Raw genomic sequence first — 27,674 nt, 5'->3', positions numbered from 1 at the left:
GAGTCCTCTAAAGTGGGAGGATCTGGGAGCGCCTGCCTCGTGCCAGGCACTGTTGTCACGTTTCCATCCGGCAGAAAAGTTGCAAGAGCCACGAACCCCCAAGCATCTACCCCTAGAGCTTGCCCCTGACACTCGGCCACATTCCAGTTAGCACGGCTTTCTCTGTCCTGTCTGCCCACCAGTCTGTTGTAGTTTTTGGAGTGCATTTCAAAGTAAGTTGCAGACACAGGTTCACGCCAACCCTGAGCACTTCAGCATGCTTGCCATTAACTAGGGTCCAGTACGGGTCTGTGGGTCTTGTTTTTCTTAGGTAACACACACATATATAGCGAGATAACGCACACGTCAGGCGGACCATTTGGAGTCTGGACAAATGTCTACACCCACGTAACCAAACGCCCATCTCCCTCCATTTGTAACACGAAATCCGACCCATACAAAAGCCCTTACGCCCCCTTGGAAAGTTATAAAGCCTGATGATACCAGGAACACCTGGGGGCGGGAGACACGCAGGGTGTACCTTTAATTGGCGGGCCATCAGCGATGGAGTCGGAGCTCTTGGCGCTGCTTGCTCACGACCCGGCTTTCACATTTAGCACAGGCTTCCTGCTTCCCCCGGGACCTCTGTGACTGCCGCCCGATCCCCTGCCTGGCGCTCCGTCCCTTCTCGGCAGCTTCGTGAGGGAACGTGCAGTCGTCTCTGTCTTCCGGCCGAGGAAGCCAGGCCTAGAGCGTGATGCAACTTCCCGGGGATGCTGGCAAGGCCCTGGCCTGGCTGCGGGGAGGTGGGACGGCGAGGGTGGGGGGACAGGGTAGGGTAGGGTGGGGTGGGGCGGACGGGACACAGACAGACAAGGCATACGGCGGCACCTCCCAGTGAGCCAGTGAGCCAGTGAGTCGAGTCTGCAAACAGGCTAGGCTAACAGCGATAGAAAGCAGCCTAGTTTCCAGTGGGCGGGGCAAGAGAGCGGTTTTTACAGAATGTTCTAGAGCATCTTCGCAATCCTTTCCCCCCTTTTTTTTCTTCCTCCCTTTTAAAGAAACATGTCGCAGTCCAAGGTCTGCAGTGAGGTTGATTGAGACGATAAAGCAGAACATAGTTGAGCCTTTCTTCAGGATATGGGAGGGTTTCGTGGCCGGCTTGTTTGGGCTGAATAGGTTGGCGGTTATGTCGTTTGATTGGCGGAAATGCAAGAAGCCGAATGGGGGCAGGGACCCAGGCCGCAGGCCCAGCGTGGGCAAGGGCAAGAGGCATCTGGCGCCTTTTTCTTGGCTGCCCATAAAAATAACAATAGCTGTCATTTGTGGGGACTCCAGCACGCTCAGGTGCCGGGCTCTGCCCTTTACATAATCTTCCCCGGGTCCCCTGCCCAGGTGGCCGCGGCCCGAGCTCCGCGCAGCTCTCCCAGTGTGGCCGGTGCGGGGCTGGGCCCAGCCAGCTCGCGGTAAAGGCACCGTGAATCAGCTCCGGGTTTCTCCCTGTCGGCCTTGCTGACGTGCGAGGCCGGCTCATTGTCTGGAATTGCCCCCAGTTGAGAGGTACTAATTTAGTAGATAATTAGGAAAACAGCGACATCGGCTCACTGGCCTCAAAGGCCATGTTAAGGTCCGTCTGAAAGATCAGGCTGAAATGGTGCCCTGGGAACGGCCTCGTGAGGGTCACCCGTGTCCTAGCACCTCACCAATTCAGAGTGGCTTTTCCCGAGTGCGGTCCCTGAATTCCCAAAGGGCAGAGCGGGGCAGCAGAGTCCTGTCCTTAGGCTGTGTGAGGGAGGGTCCCCTTCCCCTGGGAGGGCTCCCAGCTGCAGGGCATGCCCTTTAAGCCAGGCGTCAACAAACCCTTTATGTAAATATTTGTGTCTGCGAGGACGGTTCAGCCCTGCCATTGGAGGGGGGAAGCAGCCACAGACAGTATGCAAATGAGTGGGCATGTCCCAGTCCAATAAAACTTTATTTACCAAAACAGGTGCAGACTAGACCTTTAGGCTGACTGTAGCTCGCCAGTTACGCCCGATCGTGCTTCCATCCAGCGTCCTTAGTTGGTGATCCAGGTTTTACTGTTAGGAACAGCACTGCTCTGGAATGTACTAGAACAGGTCCCCTAGGGCACTGTGTTGCAGAGTTTTTCTGGGGCAGGGTGTGCAAAGCGTTTGGTCTCAGGACTCCTTTCCCCCCTCCACAACCAGTTGAAGACCCCAAAGAGCTTTTGTTGATGTGGAGGGGTCACACGTGGCTTTGAAGTGCCGTCCAGTCCGCTCGCTCCCCCCAAGGTGGGACGTTGTGTTCCCTCTGCCGCATCTGGGCTCCTGCTTCGTGCAGTTTTCTTCTCTCCCATCGCTGTTCTTCTGTCTTGTCTGCGTGTTGGGTTGCTGCCGAGCCTGGAGGCTGAGCAGGACAGGTGAGGGGCCGGGGCTACAGCCCCAGGAAGGGGGGCGGAGCCGTTTCCTGCTTCCTCCCTCAGCCTCCCAGCTCAGCCCAACAGGCCCTCGTCAATGCTCCCTTTCCTCCTCTAGCTGTAAGTCCTACTTGGTATGAGGCTCACTGTCCCCTCCACCTCTTGCCGAAACGGCTACGTAGAGCCGACCCAAGAACCACCACTTGCCAAACTCAGGGACGTGTGTTTCCTGCCTCTGGGCAGCACCCGGCACCCTATAAAGTATCCCGGGAAAATGTCACGAGGGGGCAGAGAGTGGACAGAAATGGTAGACATGGCAAGCTTTAATCTCGGTTTCCAACAGGAGCCAACATGCTTAGCTGTCAGATTGTATACGTGTTTACTTCGCTTTTACACGGTGCGCGTGGCCAAAAATTCCAAATGTCCAGAAATGTCCAGAAAGCATACTGGATTAAAACAGAGAGGAAGACATAAACACTGTGGGCAGTTTTGTCTTTCGACCTGAATCTGCTGTATAGGGTTACGTGCCCCAAATCATACATATGTGTCCTATTACAGGCGGTTTGAGGGATTTTCAGTGCAAAGTTTGCTTCTACGAGTTGTCAACTTCAGGTTTAATTTTAACATCAGGACCTCTAACGTGAGGTGCAGATCATCTGTTGTGCAGGGTTTGTAGGTTTTACTAATACCGTTACTCTGGGTTGGAATTTTTGGATTTTTTTTTTTTTTTTAAGACTTTAAGTAATCTCTACACCCAACAACCCCGAGATCAAGAGTTGCGTGCTCCTCCAACTGAGCTGGCCAGGTGCTCGAGAACTTTCAGATACTGATAATGAGTCTGAATGTAGAACACGTTGGCGTGAGGCAGGCCTGGGCCCGGCCTCTCTCCCCCACCGTGGTTCCCAAACGTTTGTGCACAGCTTTGGGCAGGCAGGGTGGAGGGATAGGGGCACACAACACACACCCTCTCCTGTAGCAAAACAGTTGTGCAGCCTTCCTGTTGACTGCAAGGGCCCTTCTGGAAAGTTCTAGAAATGGCCGCAGGAAGCAGCCAGACCAGCTTGTACTGGGAGGCAGAGCCCTGTGCCAGCCTCCCCCAGCCTGAATGCCCCCTTCCCTGCCCCGTTTGTGCCTCTGTCTGCGTTCTTGCCTCAGTAGGCCCGTTGGCTTCCTCCACGGAGCCTGTGCTGAGCCAGTCCGTAAGCTGATGGAGCCTGGCTTCCTGACCCGCCGTGGATGTGAGGGGCCCGGTCATGCTCCTGGTGCCAGCTTTCCCCCTGCCTCTCCGTTGTCCAGGTGCCTTGGTTTATGCTTTATTTCCCGTCCCCTGATTTGTCCTTGTTTCCCTTGATACATGCGGGAGTCGCATCTGCTTTGCCGCGTTTCCCTGTCACGTGCAGCTGTGTGACGAGGCCACGCTTTTCCCCGCAGATAAGGCTGCTGTGAACGCCCTGTGAGGTCCCTGTACGTGTCTCTTGGGCACACGCGTGAGGGCCTCTCTAGCTCAGTGGTTCTCCCTGGGGGTGATGCTGCTCCTCTGGGGATGCTTGGCGGTGTCTGGGGACGTCTGTGGCTGTCACATCTGGGGGTGCTCCTGGCATGGAGTGGGCGGGGCTCAGGGATGCTGCTCAGCCCCCCAGAGTGCCCAGGACGGCCCCCCACAGAGCGATTGGGCCCGATGTCCGCAGTGCCGAGGGGGTGTCTGCCTCACGAGGTGCTGGGCCCCGGGGTACATGTGTCTTGTTCATTTCTAAGGCCATTTGGCCTGCCTTCTGCTGGTTTCCTTGTCCCATTTACACTGGGGATGCTTGTGTTTCTTCATCTTTTTAAATTAACATATTTATCGTGAACTTACATGTTTATAGGCTTACTTATATTTATGTATTTGTTTCTGAGTCTTAGGTGCTTATCAGTATGAAGAAGAAGGTTCAGTGATCTCTCCTATATCCTGCCTCCCACACACCCAGTCCTCCCAGCTACCGGCATCCGCACCCGAGTGGCACGTCTGTTACACTCAATGAACCCACGTTGACCCACAGTAGACATTAGAGTTCATTCCTGATGTTGTGCATCCTGTGGGTTTGGACAGAGGGAGGAGCCTCCCGGCTCTGAAGCCAAGGTCCTCGGTGCCCCACCTTGTCAGTCACACCTCCTCCCCCAGCCCCTGGCCCCCACTGATCTTCTGCTGTCTCCACAGTTTGGTCTTTCCCAGAATGTCACAGAGCTGGCATCATACGGTATGCACCTTTCTTGGACTCCTTTTTTTCCTTTTTGGAAAAAAAAAAAACAACGCTTTATTGAGATGTAATTCACATACCATACGATTCAACGCCTTCCAGTGTGTAATTCGGTGGCTTCCAGTGTCTTCAGGGTGGTGCAGCCGTCACCGTAGGCAACGCTAGTACATTTTCTTCACCTTCGTACTTTTTAGTATCCCCTTCTCAGCCCCGGACAACCAGTCACCTGCTTTGCCCGTGGATGAGCCTGTTCTGGACGTGTCACCCACGTGGACTCACACCCCATGTGGCCTTCTGTGTCTGGTTCCCTCCCTGAGCGTCGTGGGCTCGGGGTCCGTCCCCTGGGCAGCGCGTGTGGGCGCCTCTCCTGTTCGTGCCGAGGGACGCTCCCGTGCGTGGGGGACACGTGTGTATGTGTCCCCCCGTTGATGGATGCTGGGTTGTTTCCACCCTTAGGCTGTTGTGAGTCCTGCTGCTGTGAACATGCGTGTGCAGGTTGACTTGTCTCTTCCTTCGCATCTGTGTCTCCTCTACCCGTTGTCACCGCTGCCCTGTGTTGGCCCTGTGGGGGGGGCTGGCATCGAGTCTCCCCCCACCCTGGCCTCCCCGTGGTCCGTGGGCAGGGCTGGGCACATCGGAGGCTCCCCCCTCACCCCGGGCAAAGCCATGGAGCGGGCCCTGGAAACCCCGTGGCTGTAGGCAAGTGTCAGTGTGTTCAGATGCCTTTTTCTCGGGGAGCGGGGTGACCCATTCATCCGATGCCCAGGTTTGTGCTGAATAAAGTCTAGCAGCCACTGCAGTGAAGGGCTTTGGACCCTGGAGCCCGCTTCCCTGTGACCCCAGGGGCTGCTTGCATATTGGCGGCATCCAGGCCTTCGAACCAGCAACTTCTGGTAAACATTGGGAAGGAAGGAAAGTTGATTATTCGTGTCTTTGTTTCCCTTTTTCTTCTTTTTCTTTAGGAAGCTGCTCCTGAACCGGGTAGTGCTGTCCTCAGGGGACACTGGGCAGTGTCTGGGGGACATCTCTGGTCCTCATGACCGGGAGTGCTCCTGTCATCGAGTGTGTGGGGTCAGGGATGCTGCTTCCCCACAGTGCCCAGGATGGCCCCCCAGAGAACAGCCCGGTCCTGTATGCCCCCAGTGCTGAGGGCGGAGACCTGCCTTAGGGACATCGGGAGAGAACAAGATGCACTTGAGGGTCCTTGTTGGGTGCCATGGGACAGTTTATAATAAAAGATAAGTCCTCGGCCTTTTGTGCCACCGGGATGCGGCTCAGTTGACATAATTCCTTCGCACACCCTTGCCAGGCCACGGCCAGGGTGGCAGACCTGAGCTGTGCCAGCACACAGGATCCCGTCAGTGACTCGTGTGTGGGTGGAATTCAGAGAAAGGCATTCGTAGAGGGGCGGAGCTAGAGCCAGAGCTGGCACGGAAACCAGCGAATGTTGGGTCTGTGTCTCCTTTGGTTCATAGCGGCCAGGGTCTCTCCTCCTCGGCACCATGAACATCGGGGCTGGATTGTTCCCTGATGTGAGCATGTCCCGGGCACCGTGGGAGGCTGGGGAGCATCCCTGGCCCCACCCCAGTCGTGACAACCAGAATGACCCAGGTGTTGTCAAGCGTCCCCTGGAGGGGGGCAGGATCACCCTGGGTGAGACCCCCTGGGTCAGGGGATTCCACTGATCACCCCCCTTCCCCCCAGGAGTCTGTGTTCTGTAACCATCTGACCCACTGAGGTTCTGGGATGTTGCACACGTTGGAATATACACACTGATTGGGGGGAGGGGTGACTCTCCCACGTTGGGGTCACTCTGGTTTACACCGTCTGACCCGTTGGGGATTGATTCTGGTGTCTGGTGTGAGCAGGGACTGGACTTAATTTTTTTTCTGTAAATAATTAATGCAAAGTTTCTCTGCCTTGACACTGCAGACGTTTTGAGCCAGATCACCCAGTGTTCCCTGGAGGGCAGGCTTGTCCTCAGGTTGGCACCAGTGATAAAGGCAGTGTATTGTTATTGTAATAAAAGTGACAAAAGCGAATATTAAGAAACGCTCCCCTGACATGTGATGGGTGTACCTAGCACGGCTGGTCATGCCGGGTGCTCACAGGACATTCTCCGTATGACGCAGGGAATCCTCATTCGAGAGGCTCTAAGGCCCGAAGGATGGGGGTGACCGTGTGTACCCCGCCCCCAGCAGGATTGATCTAGATCTGCTGTGATCTAGATTCTGTCCTCCACGAGGGCAGATTTGGTCCTTTGCTCGCGGCCTGTTCCTGCTGCCTGTCACCCAGAAGGCGAGCGCTACATGGCTGGCGGGCCGGTGACCTTTGTCTTGGTGTCTCTGCAGATGGAGGACGGCCACACTCTCTTTGACTATGACGTTCGCCTGAATGACACCATCCAGCTCCTGGTCCGCCAGAGCCTCGTGCTCCCTGCCAGCAGCGTTAAGGAGAGGGACTCGGAACTGTCGGACACGGACTCGGGCTGCTGCCTGGGCCAGAGCGAGTCCGACAAGTCCTCGAACAGCGGTGAGGCGGCCTCCGAGGCAGACGGGAAGGCGAGCTTGGCAGATGAAGACACATGGGACGAGACAGAGCTGGGTCTGTACAAGGTGAGTCTCTCGCAGAAGGTTTGCGGTGGAGCGTGCTCCCCACGTGGCCGCTCTCTTCACCCCCAGGGCCCCGGGTAGCCTGCCCCGTGCCCCTCCATCATCACTGGCTTTCCAGTAGCCCAACTGCAGGGTCAGGCGAGCTGCCCTCCTTCCCTTGGCTGGGCCCCCGGTCTTGCTGTGCACATCGCCAGTGGGTGGGCTCCCGAGGCTTCCCTGTGGAAACAGAGTACTCCAGCACCCCCTCGTGATCCTGGACGGCAAGTGTTGTGTCTGGGTTTTGCGGGGATCTCTCTGCCCTTCCCAGTGGAAGGAGAATAAGAGAATCACCAGGCCCCGATGTCAGCAGTGCCGTGGCTAGGAAATCCTACTACAGTCACTTGGGTTTGCGTCCCGATCCTGAAGCACCCAGAACCTGAGAACCCGAGCAGTCTCTGGTCCGTGCTGCTGGTCGGACTTGCCTTCTCTGGGTTGGATGAGAGTGTTTCCTTGTTCCTGGCAGGCCAACGAGTATGTCGATGCTCGGGACACGAACATGGGAGCGTGGTTCGAGGCCCAGGTTGTCAGGGTGACGAGGAAGGCCCCGTCTCAGGACGAGCCCTGCAGCTCTACCTCTAGCTTGATGCCGGAAGAAGACGTCATTTATCATGTGAAATACGACGAGTGAGTGTCCCTGTCGTTGGGTGGGCTGGGGTGTTGGCTGTGTCCGTGGGGCCCAGAGTTTGGCACAGGCTTGGGGATGATGATTAGGATTTAACCACCCAGGAGGCCACCGCTAGAGGACTGACGTCATGGGGACCCACAGCTAGGCTGAACCCCTCCTCAGGTCATCTAGTTGGAAATGTGCCCCCCCCCCCACCCCGTTGCCTGTCTTCTTCTGTTCATACCATGTGTCGCCACTGCATGAAGCCTCTCTAGTTTGTTGTCTGTCCCTTACTGGAATGCACGAGTACTTAGCACTTAACCGTGTGCCGGGCACAGGGACTCCTTGTCTACGTGTGTAGAGGTCTTGGACGGGCTCAGTGGCCACCACAGGATACTGCAGGCTAGGGGGCTAGATCTCTCGGTTCTGGAGGCTGGAAATCCCAGATCATGGTGCTGGCGGGTTCCTGCTGAGGGCCGTCTTCCTGGCTTGCAGACTGGCTGTCTTCTCGCTGCCCTCACGTGGTCTTTCTTTTGTGAGTCAGAGAGAGAGAGAGCGCCCTGGTGTCCCTTCCTCTTCTTGTAAGGACTCCAGTCCCATTGGATTAGAGCACCACCTCTATGACCTCGTTCAACCCTATTTACCTCACCAAAGGCCCCATCTCCAAATGTAGTCACATTAGGGGTTTGGGCTTTACCATGGGGATTTTGGGGGACACAACTCAGTCCGTAACTGAGGGCAAGTGGGCCTCGCCACTGAGAGCTCACATTCTGGGGGCTGTAGGGGCCGCTTCCCTGCCAGTTTCTGGCACCTCCTCAGCTTAGCTCTGCGGAAATTATCGGAGTAGTTGGATGAATGAGTCAGTCGGCGCAGGACTCCCAGCCTCCTGGTTGGGGTTGTGAACTGCAGCCTTGGGGCCAAATCCCGCGACCTGGATTTGTAAAGGAAGCTTTATCAAAGCCCATCGTCGCCCATTCGTTTCTGTTTCACCTGTGGCTATTTTCCTTGGTGATAGAGTTGAGGATTTAGAGACCTTCCAGCTCACAACGCATCTGACCCTTTACAGGAAAAGTTCGGCAACCCTTGTTCTTGGTGATTTCCTGGGGAAAAGGGAGTGCTCAGCCCTATGGGGAGTTGATGTAGATTAGGGATTTCTCTTCAGCGGAGGTTTAACTTTGTTGTTGAGAGAATGTTTCTTTCAGTCCAAGTATTTTATGCCTTTTTTGAGGCTGCTAGAATATTCCCGCATATCTGGAATAATGAATTCCTATTGTATTCTAATACCCAGTAGGTTATATAAGTGGAATGAGGTGGTAGACCCCTATCCAAAAGCGCCTTCCGGTACAGACTGGTGGACACAGTGCAGGGTTTGGCCTCCACACATGTCCCATGTATTTGTTCCCCAGGGCTGCAAAAGCAAAGGACGTCGGATCGAGTGGCTTGTAATAACAGAAGTTTATTCTCTCATTGTTCTGGAGGCCAGAGGTTCAAAATCAAGGGGCCGGCAGGGCGCCACTCCCCCTAAAGGCTCCCTCTTTGGCTCTTACAGCTTCTGGTGATGGCTGGCAGTCCTTGGCTTGTGGCCTCATCCCTCCATTCTTTGGCTCTGTCTTCAGGTGTCGCTCTCCATCTGTCTCATTCCCTCTTCTAAGGACTCCAGTCACTGGATTTAGGGTCCCCCCCCCCCGCAGTGTGACCTCATCTAAGCTTGATGGCATCTGCAGAGACCCTGTTTCCATGTGAGGTACCAAGGATTAGGACTCCCAACATGTCTTTTTGGGGGACACCGTTCAACCCACAACACCTTCTGTAATTTGTGTCTTCTCGGCCTGGGTATTTTCCATACTGGGAGATGAGATCTTCGGGGTGACCAAGTAACCCGAACCCATGTTGGCACAGCCTTTTCTGCCTCGGCTTCTATCTCCCGTCAAGGGAATGAAGTTGGGTGTGACCCCGGGATCTGATAAGGATGGGGTTTTCCTCCCAGCTACCCGGAGAATGGAGTGGTCCAGATGAGTTCCCGTGACGTCCGGGCTCGTGCCCGAAACATTCTCAAGTGGCACGAGCTAGAGGTGGGCCAGGAGGTTATGCTCAACTATAACCCCGACAATCCCAAGGAGCGTGGCTTCTGGTACGATGCAGAGATCCTGCGGAAGCGTGAGACCCGGACAGTGCGGGAGCTGTACGCCAACGTCCGGCTTGGGTGAGTGGCACACGGCCCTGAGGCTGTCCAGCCAGGGCTCCGGAGGTGAGGCCCTCAGTCCCTCACATCCCTCCACCTGGAGGACTGTCTCTGAACCCCAGGTCCCGACAGTGGAGATTTCAAGATGCTTTTTTCTCTTTTTTGTGTTCTGAATTTGGTGAATAGGTAATAATCTCAAATGTGTCAAAATCCAGAAAGTACTGAAGGAATATTCTCCCTTCTCTATCCCTTGGTCACCTAGTACTCCTTTCTGGAGACCACTCTCTTCTTGTCACCTTCTGGGGATGTTCTGTGCGTAAGCAAGCATAAACATGTACAGAAGCAAAGTACATGTAGGATGTACTCCACATCAGGGATCAGCAAGCTGCTGTCCACAGGCCAGATCCGGCCCTCTGCCCGTTGTGGCAAATAAAGTTTTATTGGCACACAGCTATGCCCATCTCTTTACTGATTATCTGTGGCTGCTTTGGTGTTACAAGGGCAGAGTCGATTAGCGCAGAGAGAGGCTGTGTGGCCCACAAAGGCGAAAATACTGCCTGGCTCATTGTAGTAGGTATTTGCCAAGCCCTATTCTACCCTGTGTGTGTGTGTGTGTGTGTGTGTTAGGTATTTGTGTGTGTGTGTGTATGTGTGTGTGGTAGGTATTTGCTAAGCTCTATTCTACCCTGCCTCTGTGTGTGTGTGTGTGTGTGTGTGTGTGTGTGTGTGTGTGTGCGCGCGCGCGCGCGCTAAGATATGTATGACAGAAAACTTACCATCTTAACCATTTCTAAGTGCACAGCTCTGGCTTGAAGCACACTCACACTGTCATGCGATCACCCCCACCCTCCGTCTCCAGAACTTTCCATCTCCCCACACAGAGACTCTGTCCCCATGAAGCACGGACTCCCCACCCCCTGCCCCAGCCCTGGCTCCCACCCTCTCCTCTCTGTCCCTGGACAGGACTCCTCTGGGGACCTCCTGGGGGTGGAGTCCTGCAGGATGTGTCCTTCTGTGTCTGGCTCCTCTCACTGAGCCCAGTGTCCTCGGGGTCCCACCATGTTGTGGCGGGTGTCAGGATGGCCTTTTTGTGGTCAAGTAATATTCCATCATGTGTATCATGCATATATACACAAATATTTGGGCAAGAGTGTCTTGAGTGCAGGCACAGCAAGTGCAAAGGTCCTGGGGCAGGGTCGTAGCTGGTACATTTCTAGCAAGGAAGCCAGTGGGGTGCAGTGGAGGGACAGAAGGTGGGAGGGATCGAGACTGTGGGAGCCTCTAAGCAGCATGGTCCAGAGAGGTTCGGAACTGGTGTTCTTTCTCTAAGAGCTGGCAGCCACTGGAGCATTTGGGCACAGAAGTGACATGCTTTGACCTACAATTAAGAATTTTAGCTCTGGCAGCTGAGGGGAATGGACTGCAGGGGGCAGTGTGGGAGCAGGGACACCAGGGTGGAGACCCACACAGGCATTTAGGGGCGGGGTCCCAGGGCTCAGGCCAGGCTGCAGCTATGTTCTTGTTAACGTGTTCTTTCTTGCTTTTCTCTCGTTTTCTTGTTTTCAATTTCATTGATTTCTGCTCTCTCCTATATTTTCTCCCTTCTCCTTTCTTTGGGTTGATTTTGTTCTTTTTCTAGTTTCTTGAGGTAGCAACTTAGACTGTCCATCTGAGGCATCTCCCTCCCTAACGCCTGCACTCAGTGCTATAAATTCAGTCCTCAGCACTGCCTTCACTGATCTCCATGTGAAAGTTTGCTATGTTGTATTTTTCTTTTTCTTCACCATTATATATATGTATATATATATATATATATATATTTTTTTTTTTTTTTAATTTCCTTTGAGGCTTCCTCTCTGGTTCCTGGCTTCTTTAGAAGTATTGTGTTTAATTCCCAAGTGTTTCGAGACTTCTGCATTGTTCTTCTGTTACTGATTTCTAATGTGACTTGATTATTGTTTCTCCTCTGGCCCCTGGTAGGGTCTAAGTTGGTGACTATTCTGTGGTTGCTTGAGGAGAAACCAGTATATTCTGTTAGGCAGAATGTTGGCTGGTGGTGCTCCCTTCTTCGGATTCTTGCTGATTATCTGTCTGGTTCCCCGTCAGGTGCTGAGGGGGTGCTGGGGTGCCCATCTTCGCTGTGAATGTGTCTTCCTCTCCTCTTAGCCTCACAGTTGGAGGGCACGGTTGTCTGGTGCCCACACACTTAGGGCAGTTCTATCTTCCTGGTGGAGAGACCTTTCCATCATGTTGTGATTTCCCTAGCAGTTTCCTTGGCTCCAACGTGTGTGCGTGTACGGACACACCTGCTTTGCTGCTTCAAGTTAATGTTTGCAGCCTGTATCCTTTTCTTCCCTTTTACTTTCAACCTGTGTAGTTGAATTTGAAGTGAGCTTCTTAGAAGCGGCATATAACTGGGTGCGTTGTTTTTTAATCCACCCCGGCATCTTGTCTTTTGATCGGCACGTTCAGACCATTCACGCTAGGCGATCATTGGTAGGTTACGTCTGCCAGTTTGTCATTTGTTTTCTTTTTGTTTCCTCCGTTTCTCTTTTTCCATCTTTCCTGTGGGTTATCTAAACACATTTTGGGATTCTGTCCTGATTGTGTATGGTCTTTTGAGTGTATTGCTGTGTATAGGTTTCTTAATGGTTCCTCTGGATTTTATCGGTTGTCCCTTTTGCCAGAAACCTATCTTTACTTACGTCCCTTTGTACTCACGGAGTAGCAGACGGGGTTCGGATCTTTATTTCAGTCCTCACCTGTGACTTCAAGAACTGCTAAGGAGGATAATCTGTCATACGTGCCCACTTTTCTGCTTTTTCTGTTTTTCTTCTGTTGCTCCTAAGATTCCTTCCTGTATCATTTCCTACCTGTTTGAGGAGCTTTCTCCCTTATCCTGTAAGGGTGTGTCTGCTGGCAATGGATTCTGTTAATTGTCCTTCACTGAAGAGCGCTACCGCCCCTGTCCTACTGGGGTGGCTCTCGAGCATGGATTCATTTCATCCATACATGCTTTACAATTCATTTCTTACTTATTTTTTTAAGATTTTATTTATTTGAGAGAGAGCATGCACAAGTTGGGAGGAGTGGCTGGGGGAGAGGGAGAAGCAGGCTCCCCTCTGAGCAGGAAGCCCCACGTGGGCTCCATCCCAGGACCCTGAGATCATGACCCGAGCTGAAGGCAGACGCTTAACCGACTGAGCCACCCAGGTGCTCCACAATTCATTTCTTTAAAGTGACTCTTATTTAAACAGTTATGATGATGTTATCACAATGTAAAGATTAGTCATAATTTTTTTTTTATATTTTAGTTTGTGTATTCATTTTAAGTCCTCTCTATGCCTTAGTCATAATTTCTTAACGACGTACTCAGTCACTGGTTCGTCTTCCAATTACCTCACTTGTTTTTCTTAACCGTTTGTTGGGTTGGGATGAACGGAGCACGCACAGACTTCAGTTAGGTCAATCCGTATCATTTAAGCCCCTTTTATCTTCTGGCCTCCCGTCCTTTCCTCCTTCCCCCTTTCCGTACCAGATTACTTACTGAGGAAGCCTGGTCGTGTGTCCCACAGAATCTCCGCGGCCTGGGTTTTTGCCTTCCACACCTCATGGCGCCACGTCCTCCGCGCCTCTGCCCCCGGGTTTCCTGCGAGCTGGTGGGACTGTCTGTGCCTGTGCGGCCCCGGTCTGTGGCCACGGCCACTTGTGCTGTCGAGCACTCGAAATGTGGCCAGCACGGGCCGAGGTGAACCGGAAGTGTAACACACACACCGGCGTCAAGGGCTTCGTGCTGGGAAAGAACGCGAAGTAGCTCGTGCATAGTTCGGTCCTAGTCGTCACCCGTGGAAATAATATCCGTGTACGTCAGGTTACATAAAACCCAGCGTTGATTCCGTCCGTTTTTTTTTGTTTTTTTAAAGATTTTATTTATTTGACAGAGAGAGAGAGCACAAGTAGGCAGAGCGGCAGGCAGAGGGAGAGGGAGAAGCAGGCTCCCTGCTGAGCACAGAGCCCGACGTGGGGCTCGATCCCAGGACCCTGAGATCATGACCTGAGCCGAAGGCAGATGTTTAACCATCTGAGCCACCCAGGTGCCCCAGATTCCATCCGTTTTTACTTCATCAGCATGGTGGTTGGAAAATGCAGAATTACACAGGTGGCACGTGTCTGGGACTCCCATTGGCTTGCCATTGGATGCTGTTGATGGAGATACGGGATTGATCCCTTTGTGTGGGGGGGTGGGTGTCACTTGACCCTGGAGGAGTTTTGCATTTTGAGAGAGGGAGACTGATCAGACTTCACTTTTAGGTTTCGTGTGTTGGGCCTTGTTTAATCAGTGTTGCCTGCTGAAAGGTTAGAGATGATTCTCTCAAAAGCATCATGTACTGAAACTGTGGTTTATATGTAGTCTTTGTCTTAGTAGGACTTGAACTGGAAGGAGAGAAGCTCAGTGCATGCGTGAGGCCCTGATAGAACTAGATAGAACCAGAGGTGTTCCTGTGCTCTGAGAAACGTGTTAGGTGACCGTGTCCCCGCTGAGGCGCCTTGGCAGGTTGGCCAGCTGGAATGTTCTAATGGCTTCTGCCTCACAGGGGTGGTTCTCTCAATGACTGTCGCATCATCTTCGTGGACGAGGTGTTCAAGATTGAGCGCCCGGGCGAGGGGAGCCCCGTCGTCGAAAACCCGATGAGAAGTGAGTTCTGATTCTGCCCTTCTGACTCCCACGTCGGTTGTGGGGTGGGGGCTCCTGTCCCCGCTCTGCTCGGCTGGCCCCGCCGCAGCTGAGCCCCACCTCCCGTGTCCAGGGAAGAGCGGGCCTTCATGCAAGCATTGCAAGGACGATGAGAGCAAGACCTGCCGGGTGTGCGCCTGTCACCTGTGCGGGGGCAAGCAGGACCCCGACAAGCAGCTCATGTGTGACGAGTGTGACATGGCCTTCCACATCTACTGCCTGTGCCCGCCCCTCAGCAGCGTCCCCAAGGAGGATGAGTGGTGAGTGGACGGGCTCCTCCTCGCTGCCCATCGAGTTTCCCCGGGGGTGTCCCGTATCCCAGCTGGATTTACCCTCATTGCTGGGAGGCGCCGTGAAATTCCCGTGGGAGAGGGACGAACGTCTGGCGTCGTAGAACGTTCTCGCTCAGCGTTGCCCACCAGGGCACACGTGGCTACCGAGCATGTCAGACGTGGCCCGTGCAACCGAGGGGCTGGACTTCCTGCTTAACATTAGTGAATTTAAACTGAAATGCTCCCCCTTCCCCGGACCGCGCCGGACGGCAGGGAGCCCGGGGAGGGGGCGGGCGTGGGCAAGAGGTGACGTCCCTGCTGTCCCAGGTATTGCCCCGAGTGTCGGAATGACGCCAGTGAGGTGGTGCTGGCAGGGGAGAAGCTGAAGGAGAGTAAGAAGAAGGCGAAGATGGCGTCAGCCACGTCCTCCTCACAGCGGGACTGGGGCAAGGTGAGGCGGCCCCACGCCCCGCGCCCCTGCTGCCCTGCCTGCCCTGCATGCGCTCACCCTGCTCTCCGCTCTGTTTCTGGACGGACAGGGCATGGCGTGCGTGGGGCGTACCAAGGAGTGCACCATCGTCCCGTCCAACCACTACGGACCCATCCCGGGGATTCCTGTGGGCACCATGTGGAGGTTCAGAGTCCAGGTACCCCCAGACTTCCTGGGCTCTGGGGCTGGGCCGATGGGTGCTGGCCTCCCAGAGGCCCCTGCGCCTGGGCGAGGACCACCCTGGGGGCAGGTGGCAAGGCTGGACTTCAGGCCAGCTCCTTCCGAGGTGTGGCTCAGACTTGGGGTGTCTGGGGGCGAGGCTCTTGTAACAGGTGTGATGCATTCGGAAGAAAAGTCAGGCCGCTGGCTTTGAAAGTGGGAGCAAGGAGGGTGGGTTTGAGCTGCTCTGTGGCAGCCAGTCCCAAAGGTGCCGTTTATTTCCTGGTGGTTTTCGTAGGTCAGCGAGTCGGGGGTCCATCGACCCCACGTGGCGGGCATCCACGGCCGGAGCAACGATGGGGCTTACTCCCTGGTCCTGGCTGGGGGATATGAGGATGATGTGGTGAGTGTGTGGGGGGGCGGTTCTAGATTTTTTAAAAATTGTGTATAAAATAATTTTATACGCATAAAACTTGCACTTAACTAATTCTAAGTGCATAGCTCAGTTGAGCGCACTCACTGTTGTACGACCACCCCCACCCTCCGTCTCCAGAACTTCCCATCTCCCCACACGGGGACTCTGTCCCCTTGAAGCACGGACTCCCCACCCCCTGCCCCTGCCCCGGCTCCCACCCTCTCCTCTCTGTCTCTGTGAACGGGACTCCTCTGGGGACCTCCTGGGACTGGGGTCCTGCGGGATGTGTCCTTCTGGGTCTGGCTCCTCTCACTGAGCACAGTGTCCTCGGGGTCCCTCCACGTTGTGGCAGGTGTCAGGATGTCCTTCTGTTCTAAGGCTGGATCGTATTCCAGTGCGTGGATGGACCGCATTGTGTGTATTGTTCACCCATGGACAGTGGGGTTGTTTCTACGTTTAGCTGTTGTGAATAATGCTAGTGTGAACATGGGTGTGCAAACGTCTCTTCAAGACCCTGTTTTCACTTCTTTTGGATATAGACCCAGAAGTGGGGCTGCTGGGTCGAATGGTAGTTTGTTTTTAAAGTTTTGAGGAGCCTCCGTGCTGTTGGCCGTAGTGGGCTGCGCCAGCTTGCGCTCCTTCTGCTAGCACGTGGCAGCCCGGGTTCTCCTCGTTCTGTGTCTTTGACAGTTGACCTCCTGGCAGGTGTGTGCGGGATTGTTTTCGCCTGAGTCTCTCCTCTCCTGTGTGTGGAGGGCTCAGCCTGCCCTGCTTGTCTGTTTCAGGACCACGGGAACTCTTTCACGTACACGGGCAGTGGTGGTCGAGATCTTTCTGGCAACAAGCGGACTGCGGAACAGTCTTGTGACCAGAAGCTCACCAACACCAACAGGTTTGCAGAAGCAGGTTTTCTTCTTTCTTCACCAGCAGGCTTCTGCCTCGTCCTCTGGCAGCTACGCGGGGAGGGGATTGGTTCTTTTTTGGGGTGTACATCCAGGAAGTTAGATTCCCGTTAAGAGTGTGATGGGATGTAGAGATGACGAACATCTGTTTCTTCCCTTCTGTTTGCTAAAGACTGGTGAGTCGTTCAGATGTGTTAAAGAAAACTTTTCCCCTGAAAGGCCAGATAATATTTTTGGCTTTATGGGCCATCTGGCCTTTTTTGTAACCACTCAGCTCTGCTAGCCTAGCACAAAAGCGGCCTCAGAGCCCACATGAATGAATGAGCATGGCTGTGTTCCAATAAAACTTTGTTTACAAACCAAGCAGTGGGCCAGATTGCTGACCCCAAACCGCAGGATGGGGAAGGACTTTGTAAGCACAAAAAGTATCATAAAGCCAAAGGGAAAAGATAGAGATTTGATAACCTAAATATTATAAGTTATGTCAATAGAACCCATATGTAAAATGAACAGGCAGATGACTATTTGGGGGATGAGTCTGCTACAAACATGATCTATGATGGTTATGTTCTTCTATATAAAGAGCTTTGCAAATCAATAAAAACTAATCGAGAAAAGCAAAGGACATAGAGGACATACAGATCATTCACAAGAACAATGCCGATCTCCAGTGACCAGGAAAACTTGAGTTAAACTCTGGTCATCAAAGAAATACAAATTGAAGCAATGTTGAGATACTGTTTATTTCCCCTATAAAATTGGCCACAAATTCCAAAATGTTGAGAAATGCCAAGACGCAGGCTAGTGTCCCACTGTTGGTAGAAATACAGATGGGTGCCGTCTTTCTGGAAAGCTCTTTACCTCTATGTGTGAAGAGCCTTCAAAACGTTCTTACCCGTGATCCTGTGAATCGACTTCAGAATGTGTTCAGGAGATACGGGGGCATGGAAATTCTATACGTGGTGGTATTCTATCATTATCTAAAATGGCAAGAAGAACTGAACGCGAAATAGAAAGGGGCGGGGAGCTCATGTTAGTGTACAGGTACTTGTCTAGTGGAATATTTTAATTTCGATAGCTGTTAAAAGCCCTCGGTTGGGAAGCACTGGCCGACGTGAGGACTGCCCCGAGCTCACATTAGGGGTACCAGGGGGGCACACACCTCCGTAGTCGTCCTGAAGGAGGTGCTGAGCCTGAGCCCCGGTCTGCTTGTCCCGGGCCTCTGTGGCCCTCAGTGGGATGGCCCTGCCCAGGTTCGCACACCTCCAGCTGGGGTGTGGAACTTATTCTCGCATAATTCCGGAGCCCAGACTCTGACCTCGAGGGCTGGGTGGGGCCGTGCTCCCTCTGAAACCTCTGGAGGGGGATCCTCCCTGCCGCTTCCAGCTTCTGGTGGCCGCTGCTGGTCTCTGGTGTCCTGTGGCTTGTGGACGCGTCCCTCCAGCCTCTGCTCCTTCACGGGGCCTTGTCCCCGTGTGCCTGCGCCTCCACTGCCCTTATAGGGACACCGCGCTAGCCCCCCCCGATCTCCTCTGAACTTGACTCCCATCTGCGGTCACCCACTTTCCAAAGGTTACGGTCACAGGTTCTGGGGGTGAGAGTGGGACCCTCTCCTCTAGGGGGCGGGGGAGGCGATCCAGCCTACACCTTGTGGGGCCCCGGCTCTGCCCACAGGGCGCTGGCTCTGAACTGCAGCGCCCCCATCAACGACCGCAAGGGGGCCGAGGCCAAGGACTGGCGGTCCGGGAAGCCGGTGCGGGTGGTGCGGAACGTGAAGGGTCGCAAGCACAGCAAGTACGCGCCCGCCGAGGGCAACCGGTACGATGGCATCTACAAGGTGAGTGGCGGGCCCTGCCCCCGCCAGGCCCTCGCTGGGCGCCCTCCGGCCCCGCACGGCGCCCACCTCCACCGCGCTTCCCCACAGGTCGTGAGGTACTGGCCAGAGAAGGGGAAGTCCGGCTTCCTGGTGTGGCGCTACCTCCTGCGGAGGGACGACACTGAACCTGGCCCCTGGACGAAGGAAGGGAAGGACCGGATCAAGAAGCTGGGGCTGACCATGCAGGTGTGTCCCGGCCGGGCCTGTCGCTTCCGGCCTGGGATCCCAGCTCGCACCCCTCGGGCCCGTCCGGCGCCTCGTGCTGCACAGCCCGGGCCAGGAGCTGGCCTGCTTTGAGCCTCGTCTTCCTGGCCGGTCACTGGGGGTCGTGGGAGCCTGCTTTCTTGGCCAGAAGCCCTCCGGGGTTTCCGTGATCTTAAATGATTTCCGGGCACCGAGCTGGTCGCCCCTTGCTGGCTGTACCATTCGGATTCTTTAGCCAGTGGATCTCGGCCGTGGGCTGCTGGTGGTTGTCTTTGCACTCAGAGCTGGAGGGCGGAGAGCCAGACTTCCTTGTTAGAGCTGTGTTCAGGGAGGAGTTTGTGCGAAAGCAGCGTGGAATCCGGGATCTTCCGTTTTGCGAGGCTCCACGCCTCCTCCAAGCACGCGCAGGCAAACCCACAGAACCGGTGGGATGTGGGGAGGAATGCTCCCTCAGAGCCCTCGCTCACCTCCTCGCGGCAGCTGTATGTCCCAGAGTTCACCCGGTGCGCGGCGCGCCTTTTATGCACCATAATTATGGTGTTTCTGTTCATTATGGCAAGTCTCTTTACAGCTGATAACTCAGTGTGGGACTATTTAAGGAATCTTAATTGCTACTGAGAATCAGATAGCGCCTCCCCCAGGGGGTCATGAAGTTGTCTTTTGAACATGATGTTTGCACCATGGAGAATTTCAGAAGCTTGAGGAACCGGGGAGAAAAATAGTCATGGGACAGGATCCACCAGCATCTGGTGGGAGTATTTGTGACTTCGTGTTCCTGAAGACACTTGGTGGTTTCTAGATGACACACTGGAAAATCCCACATAATAGGAGGTGCCTCAGAGATGGGGTTATCATCAAATAATGCCTGCAGACTCCTCAAAATTGGGTTGGCGAGCCAAGGCCTCGGGGCCACGTCTTTGTAAAGGAAGTTCTCTGGAGGCCCAGCCTTGCCCATCCATTCCCTTCTGGGCCCTGTCCACTTTTGGGCTACAGCAGAGCTCTGAGGCTTGGCCCCTCATGGGAAAGCTTGCCTGCCTCTGAACGAACGAATAAGGATAATGATTAGACTCTCTTATTGCTAGAGCTGATGGTGAGCATTTTCTGTGCATTCCCTTGTTCCCTTGTCGGGCGCAGATGGCACCCTTTGCCCTTTTATTTCTGGTATGTTTGCCGGGTAGAGGTTTATTTGCCAGAGGTCCCCTGGAGGCTGAGTCAGGAGAAGGAGTCCTCCCACTGAGGCGACAGTGGGAACTGGGGAGGGACTGTCAACGAGGTGAGGGTAGAGGGCGGGGGCAGGAAGGGCGCCCGGACCCCCCGTTGCTCCTCACGGCCGACTCCACCCTCTTGCAGTACCCAGAAGGCTACCTGGAGGCCCGGGCCAGGAAGGAGAAGGAGAAGGAGAACAGCAAGAGAGAGGCCGAGGAGCAGGAGGAGGAGATGGAAGACGAGGGGGCCTTCACGTCCCCCAGGAAGGGCAAGCGCAAGAGCAAGTCCGCGGGTGGGTGTCTCTGCGGGCAGCCTCCCTGGGCCTCCCCGTGAGCATGTCCGGCCGCCTGCCCTCACCCCCTCTGCTCTGTCCCTGCAGGTGGCAAGGCCGGTGTTGGGTCCCCGGGAGGGACACCTAAGAAGAGCAAGGTAGAGCCCTACAGCCTCACGGCCCAGCAGAGCAGCCTCATCAAGGAGGATCAGAGCAACACTAAGCTGTGGAGCGAGATCCTGAAGTCGCTCAAAGACGGGCCGGTGAGTGCCTGCCGCCCCCACCCCTACCCGGCCTGGGTGGCCTCTCCCCTCATCTTTGTTTATGTGGTGATGTAGAAATAATTCCCTATCATAACCGTCTAAGTGCACAGCTCAGCGGCATGAAGCACACTCACCCTGTTCTGCAACCACCCCACCCTCCGTCTCCAGAACATTCCATCTCCCCACACGGAGACTCTGTCCCCATGAAGCACGGACTCCCCACCCTCTGCCCCAGCCCTGGCTCCCACCGTCTCCTCTCTGTCTCTGTGGACGGGACTCCTCTAGGGACCTCCTGGGAGTGGGGTCCTGCAGGATGTGTCCCTCTGGGTCTGGCTTCTCTCACTGAGCATGGTGTCCTCGGGGTCCCTCCACGTCGTGGCAGGTGTTAGGGTCCCTTCCTTTCTAAGGCCGAGTGATATTCCAGCGCGTGGGTAGACCGCATCATGTTTGTCCGTGCAACTGTGGGGGGACGCTGGCTGGCTTGCACCTCTGCTGTGACCTTCTCCCAGGCACGGGACTGCTGGCTCATAAGGTCCGTCTGTGCTCAGCTTTCTGCGGAACGGCTAAACCAGGCCTGTCTTTTTTCGATCCTCCTGCCCTGAGCAGGATGAGTGACCTAGATGGGTCGCCGCCTGCTCGGTGTCCTCTGGCCATAGCCCATACCTCGTGGGAACGGGCTGTCTGTGCCTCCCTTTGGACAGTCCCCTTGGAGTCTGCCTGTTACTCTGACGCTCTCTCCTGGGCTCTCGGTCCTGGTTACCTTGTCTTGGGGCCTTGGCCCTCACGGTCCCCTCGGCCTTGAGTACCTTCCCGCACAGTGCTCCTGCAGGGGTCCCCTGCGGCCCCTGTGGCGAATGCCCACAGACCTGGTGGCTCTGAACAACACCGATTTCTTCTCTCAAAGTTCTGGAGGGCAGAGGCCAAAAATGAGTCTTTCGGGGCTCAGCGCAGGTGTGGGCAGGGCCGGTTCCTTCCAGAGGCTCCTAGGCTCCCCAGTTTCTGGAGGTGCTGCGTCACTGGCCCCGGCACACCGTTGGAGACTGTGCCTCCGTGGTCACACGGGCTTCTCTGAGGGTCAGACCTCCCTCTGTCCCTCTCACATGGTGGGCTTCCTGGGTAACTGAGGATATTGTCCCATCTCAGGGCCCTTAATCCCATCTGTGTGAAGTCCCTTGAGCCATGTGAAGTCCCTTGAGCCATGTGAGGTGACATGCACAAGTCCCAGGATTCAGAGGTGGCATCTTGGGGGCCATGACCTAGCCGGCCGCGTGTCCTCCAGGTCACCTCCTCCACAGAGCGCTGCCTGACCGCTGGCATTCCAGGGACCCCCCATCCCCCCCCGGCTCCCTGCTGTCCTCCCCCCAGCACTGCCGTGACGTTTCTGTCCCCACCTGTCTCCTCTTCGGTCTCCCCCGCTGGCCTCCACCCTCCAAGTGGGCCGGGTTTCTTCTGTGTTACCCGCCGATGGGCCCCCACGCCCAGGCCTCACGCAGCCGGCGCTTGGCACCGGTGTACTGAGGGGAGAGCCGCTGATAAGCCCACTCTTGACTCTGAGCCCGCTGTGCTCTGGGCCGCGGGTGCCCCTCGGCCTGACTCTGGGCATGGCCCGCCTCTCTGGGCTTCTGTTTTCTTGTCCTCACGTGGGGCAAGAGCTGCCTCCGGCCCCCAGGTGGGGGCGCCGGTTCTGACCCTGTCGGAGGAGGTCCGGTCCACTCTCACGCGCTCTCCTCCAGTTCCAGAAGTTCCTGAGTAAGGTGGAGGAGGCGTTCCAGTGCATCTGCTGCCAGGAGCTGGTGTTTCGCCCCATCACAACTGTGTGCCAGCATAACGTGTGCAAGGTGAGAGGGGCGGCCGTGGGCCGGGGGCGGGGGGTGCTCAGAGGACACTGTCCTCCCCCTCCCGTGCCCCCGCCAGGCTGCAGAGTAAAATGCAGCACCTGGGCCACCCTGCCCACCTCTCTGTGACCTTAAGGCACACTGGCCCTCCGCCTGTCCCTCTAGCAGGCCATAGCCTACCTGCCTTAGGAGTATTCTCTGGTTCTCCCTCCCCTGGAACGTTCTCTCCCAGCCTCTTAGGTGGCTGGGGGTCCAGGGCAGGAGAGGATGGGTGGCAGTCTCAGCCTGAGGTTTGATTATAATAAATGTTGATTGAGCATGCTGTGGACTGGGACGGAGAGGTGTGAGGTGCTTGGCTCCTAGAGGAGCAAGAGGGAGGGTTTCCTAGCGGAGGTGACATCTCAGGTGGGCAGAATGGCGTTTGCAGAAGCCTGGACAGGCGGGCAGGGCGGAGCAGCTGGGGCCTGTAGGGGATGAGGGCTGGGAGGTGGGCCTGCAAGGTGGTCCATCAGGAGGGCTGGACTGGAAGAGAGACTGGGGGTGGGGGGGCGACATGGGGTGGCCAAGGTCTCCTCTGCAGCCGTGCTGACGCTGGGGTGGGTCAGTCTCTGTGGGCAGTGACCCCTCCCTGCCAGGATCACCCCCAGTCGTGATAGCCGCAGAGGTTCCCGACACCACCCACGTCCCCTGGAGGCAGAATTGCGCAGTTGGGCGCGCTGGTGAGCAGGAATAGCTGTTTTGCAGTGTCTTCTAGTTAGAGTCGCTCAGTAGGAACTTATGGGCAGTGAAGGCAAGCAGTTGTGGTGGAAGGGACTGTCCCTGCCTCCCGGCCACCCTTGCTCTCTGAGCTACTGGCCCCCTTTCTTGCCTTGGGGTCATCTCGGTTCAGGCTCCTGTGTTAGCTGTCCCACCAGGGGAGGGCCTCCAAGACCATCAAGCAGTGTGGCAGGTCAGGCCCTTCCCTTTCCTGTCCTCGGGCCCTGCTGCCCTGCCATGCGGTCCGCTAAGTCCCCTTGGCAGTGTGGCCCGGGAGAGAAGCCCTGCGCGCCCCAAGCAGAGGCTCAGCCTCTCCCGGTCGTGTGGCCTTGGAAAGCCACCCAGGCCCTCTGAGCCCCCGTTGCCTTGGTGCGGGGCCGGGTGGGCGGGGGCGACACCCTCCCGGCCAGCTCCTGGGCCAGCACACAGGCAGAGACGGGACAGACGGCGGGGCCGGCGGGTCAGGCCTTAGAGCTGCGGCGGGTTGTGGGGAGGCCGCTTCGGGGCGTCTCAGCAGAGCCAGTGCGGGTGCTGGGGAAGGGGCTGTGCGTTTGGTTTGTCGCTGGTTGCGGCAGGAACCGCAGCCTCTGAGCCATCCTAGGAAAATGGCTTTGGCCTACGTATCCCAACACCTGACTTTGTTTCTACTCTATTAAAAAACTTATTGTAGTGAAATACCTACAAAGTGAAAATTGCCATCGTAACCATTTTCAGTGCACAGCTCCGCGGCATGAAGCCCACTCACTCGGTCCTGCAGCCACCCCCACCCTCCGTCTCCAGAACTTTCCATCTCCCCACATGGAGACTCTGTCCCCATGAAGCACGGACTCCCCACCCCCTGCCCCAGCCCTGGCTCCCACCCTCTCCTCTGTCTCTCTGGACGGGACCCTCTGGGGACCTCCTGGGAGTGGGGTCCGGTGGGATGTGCCCTTCTGGATCTGGCTCCTCTCACTGAGCCTGGTGTCCTCAGGGTCCCTCCACGTCATGGCAGGTGTCAGGATGTCCTCCTCGCCCCCCCCCTTTTTTTTTTTTAAAGATTTTATTTATTTATTTGACAGAGAGAGACACAGCGAGAGAGGGAACACAAGCAGGCGGAGGGAGAGGCAGAAGCAGGCTTCCTGCGGAGCAGGGAGCCCGATGCGGGGCTCGATCCGAGGACCCTGGGATCATGACCTGAGCCAAAGGCAGACGCTTAACGGCTGAGCCACCCAGGCGCCCCTGCCCCCCCCTTTTTTTTTAAGTAGGCTCCATTCCCAGTGTGGAGCCCAATATTGGGCTTGAACTCAAAATCCTGAGATCAAGACCTGAGCTGAGACCAAGAGTCTGATACTTAACTGACTGAACCACCCAGGCACCCTTTCCCTTTCTTTTTATGGCTGAATAACATTCCAGTGCACGGATGGACATTTGGGGTGTTTCCATCTTTTGGCTTTTGTGAATAATGCAGCAGTCCAGAACCTGATTTTTGAATGTGGACCTGAATCTTAGTTGTGTTGAGTAGAAAGAACTGCCTTTGGTCTCTGGAATCAAGGCTGTAGATGATTGAAAAAGGATTGAGGAGTTTTACAAATGGGAGCAGAAGCCACAGCCTGTGTCTAGTGGCTGGATGTGCGGTGGCATCGGCAGGCTTTCCACCTTGTTGACCTTTACCCCCTCACCCGCTTGCCTGACGCCATCCTTCAGGTGTGTGCACATGCGGGTGGCGTCTTCCCTGTTTCTGCGAGTGGGAAGCTGGCTGTCCAGGGCTTGTCTGCCTCTTAGCTCTGTTCCCACCTGGCTTGCTTCTCCAGCTCTCATGCAGAATGGTGTATGAACCCAGAAGTCTGGCTTGGGGCCAGAGATCCTGCCTTCCTTTCGTCCTTTCTTCTCAGCACGTATTTGTTGAACATGTGTGTGTCAGGGTCCTGTGCTCGGTGCTGGCGGGGTCAGCAAGACCTCTCCAAGTGGCAGGCAGTGTCTGGCCTGCTTCACGTAAGGACGTTAGTACAAGGCGATTCCAGAAGGTGGAAGGTGCTGTTTTAAGACAAGTAGGGTGAGGGCTGCTTCTGATATTCTAGGGTCACCAGGGAAGGGTCCTCTGAGGAGGTGACTTGAGCCGAGGCATGAGTGACAGGAGAGCCAGAGGACAAACCTGTTAGGTGGCACGAGCTACAAGTGCCAAGGCCTGGAGGCCAGAATGGGCTTGGAGCCTTTGAGGAGCCCCAGGGAGGCCAGCCTAGAGGTAGAAAGTGAGACCGAGGGTCAGGGACCCTGTGAGAAGTTGGTGATTGTTGCTCACCCCCTGCTGGGGGGTCGCGTGGTCGGTGGTTGTTGCTCGCCCCGCGCCCGGGGGACATGGGTGGCTGGCTGGGACGGTGCTTCTCACTCAGCCCTCTCTTGCAGGACTGCCTGGACAGATCCTTCAGGGCCCAGGTGTTCAGCTGCCCGGCCTGCCGCTATGACCTGGGCCGGAGCTATGCCATGCAGGTGAACCAGCCGCTGCAGGCCATCCTCAACCAGCTCTTCCCCGGCTACGGCAGCGGGCGGTGATCCTCAAGCACTTCTCGCCGGCAGTTTTTAAAAAACATGTCACAGGGGTCTCTGCCCCCTTTTGTTTTTAGTGGGTTTAACTTAAACATGTAGTTTTTCCTGCACTCCCTAAACAGCCTTGTCTTCCTGGTTTTGTTTTGTTTTTTTTTAACCTATAAATTTTCAGGAGTTTGTATTATGCTTAAAGAAAGTTGGACTTCTCTGTGTTTTTATTTTGGTTTAAAAAAAAATACCAAGCCTGCAGTTTATCAGCAAAAGACAAACAAATTTTTTCTGAAGATGGAATTAAAAACGCCTTGGCGCGAAGGCTGCTTGTGTTCCCAGCGCCAAGTTCCCAGAAGTTCCCGCTGCCGCCGAGCAACAAGGCGCCCGGCTGCCTGGAACCATCTCTTCAAGGTGTGTGGCTTGGGCCCCCGAAGTTGAAAGCGAGCGCATCTCCCTGATGGCGTTTTGCCGCCTAAAAGCCAGCAAGGTGGTGCCTGGTGGTGGCCCGAGTGGGCCTGGCCCTGCTGTCGCCCGCCGGGAAGGTGGCGAGAAGAGAAGTCCCGGCCGGCCGGTTTAAACACCTCTCCCGAAGCCATGCCCCCCAGTCCGCTTTCGTGTTACAGCTCCGCACGCAGAGCCCTCTGCCCGGGTGCGTGGGGGGCCGCCGCCGCCACTGGACTGCTCTGCGCGTGGCTGGGCGTGCGGCCAAGGGCCGGCCCACCTGCACACCATGGAAGCACACGTTCGAAGCCATGTTCAAGTGCCTTGGGGTCTTTCTTTTGTTGTAAACACGAGGCTCTCTTTTAGCACTGAATTGTTGAAAACGCCAGCCAGATTTTAAAACTGGGGCTAGCCAGTTCTTCCTGATACTGGGTGAGTGTTTGGGGGTGATTTCATTTCTGTGGATCCTTTCAATTGAATTGTCAGCTCACCAACTGAGAATTTTAAGAGGGGAATTTTTTTTTAAGTACTTTTTTGAATGAAATTTTTTTGTAGTTATTGTATATGTACCAAGAAAGCTATAACTTAGGGTTTGGTTGTGTTTTTGTTTTTTGTTTTTTTGTTTTTTTCTTTTTTTGGTTTTGTATTTTTTTGGAATGATTTGTTGATTTTTTTTTTTTTTCTAACTTTACCAAAGTTTGCAGCTTTTACCTCAATAGAACAGGAATATTTTAAATCCCATAACTGCAGACAAACTGGAGCGATACTGTTTTAAAAGTTTTTCTTTTCTCCTTATTAGGTTTGTTAATGTATTAGGAAGAAACAACAAAATCCTGTGTAGGCTTTTTCTAAAAAGTTCAGTATTCTTTGTCCAGATTTTAGATTCTCAGAATAAATGCCTTTTACAGATGATCGGGTTGTGTCTTCTGTTTGTGAGGTGTTTTGTGGTCCACCAGCTGGGCACCTCAGTTCCTCTTCTCCAAAGCCTGGGGACACGGACCCGGCAGGTGGCATCAGTCCTGCTCGGAGGACAGGACAGGTCGAAGACAGAGTGACGGGCCGTGGCCCTAAGCGCCACTCAGGAGGCGTCAGGCTTTGACCTTAGCAGGGTCCACAAACCCGAGCCAAGGGGCCAAATCCAGCGTTCCAGCTTGGAACCAGGGGTCACTTAATGCTCGCCAAGGTGAGTGGCACTGTTCCCCATTTATATTTGAGGAAACAGACAGCCATGATCTCCATCAGGAGATGGGCCTGAATCAGCAACCA

General features: G+C 55.2%; 1 protein-coding gene across 3 annotated transcripts in view; it reads left to right on the top strand.

The window, feature by feature from the left end:
• UHRF1 (ubiquitin like with PHD and ring finger domains 1) overlaps positions 1-27,320 on the top strand; it is a 30,180-nt gene extending 2,860 nt beyond the window's left edge. For 2 of the 3 annotated variants that reach the window (XM_036115951.2, XM_036115952.2), the window contains exons 3-17: positions 6,984-7,247; positions 7,747-7,907; positions 9,875-10,090; positions 14,665-14,765; positions 14,878-15,064; positions 15,404-15,527; positions 15,616-15,723; positions 16,024-16,128; positions 16,926-17,032; positions 18,717-18,879; positions 18,967-19,104; positions 20,473-20,620; positions 20,708-20,862; positions 22,596-22,700; positions 25,836-27,320. In XM_036115951.2, coding sequence (XP_035971844.2) covers positions 6,984-7,247; positions 7,747-7,907; positions 9,875-10,090; positions 14,665-14,765; positions 14,878-15,064; positions 15,404-15,527; positions 15,616-15,723; positions 16,024-16,128; positions 16,926-17,032; positions 18,717-18,879; positions 18,967-19,104; positions 20,473-20,620; positions 20,708-20,862; positions 22,596-22,700; positions 25,836-25,982 — 2,229 coding nt within the window. In that variant the 3' untranslated portion in view covers positions 25,983-27,320. Of the gene's footprint in view, positions 1-589; positions 786-6,983; positions 7,248-7,746; positions 7,908-9,874; positions 10,091-14,664; positions 14,766-14,877; positions 15,065-15,403; positions 15,528-15,615; positions 15,724-16,023; positions 16,129-16,925; positions 17,033-18,716; positions 18,880-18,966; positions 19,105-20,472; positions 20,621-20,707; positions 20,863-22,595; positions 22,701-25,835 lie in introns of those variants that run through there. The other variant, XM_036115953.2, reaches the window with a different exon arrangement.
• Positions 27,321-27,674: the final 354 nt, after the last annotated feature.

The sequence above is a fragment of the Halichoerus grypus genome, chromosome 1, assembly GCF_964656455.1.
Source record: "Halichoerus grypus chromosome 1, mHalGry1.hap1.1, whole genome shotgun sequence".
Lineage (NCBI taxonomy): Eukaryota > Metazoa > Chordata > Mammalia > Carnivora > Phocidae > Halichoerus > Halichoerus grypus.
This window is presented reverse-complemented; position numbering and strand designations above follow the sequence as displayed.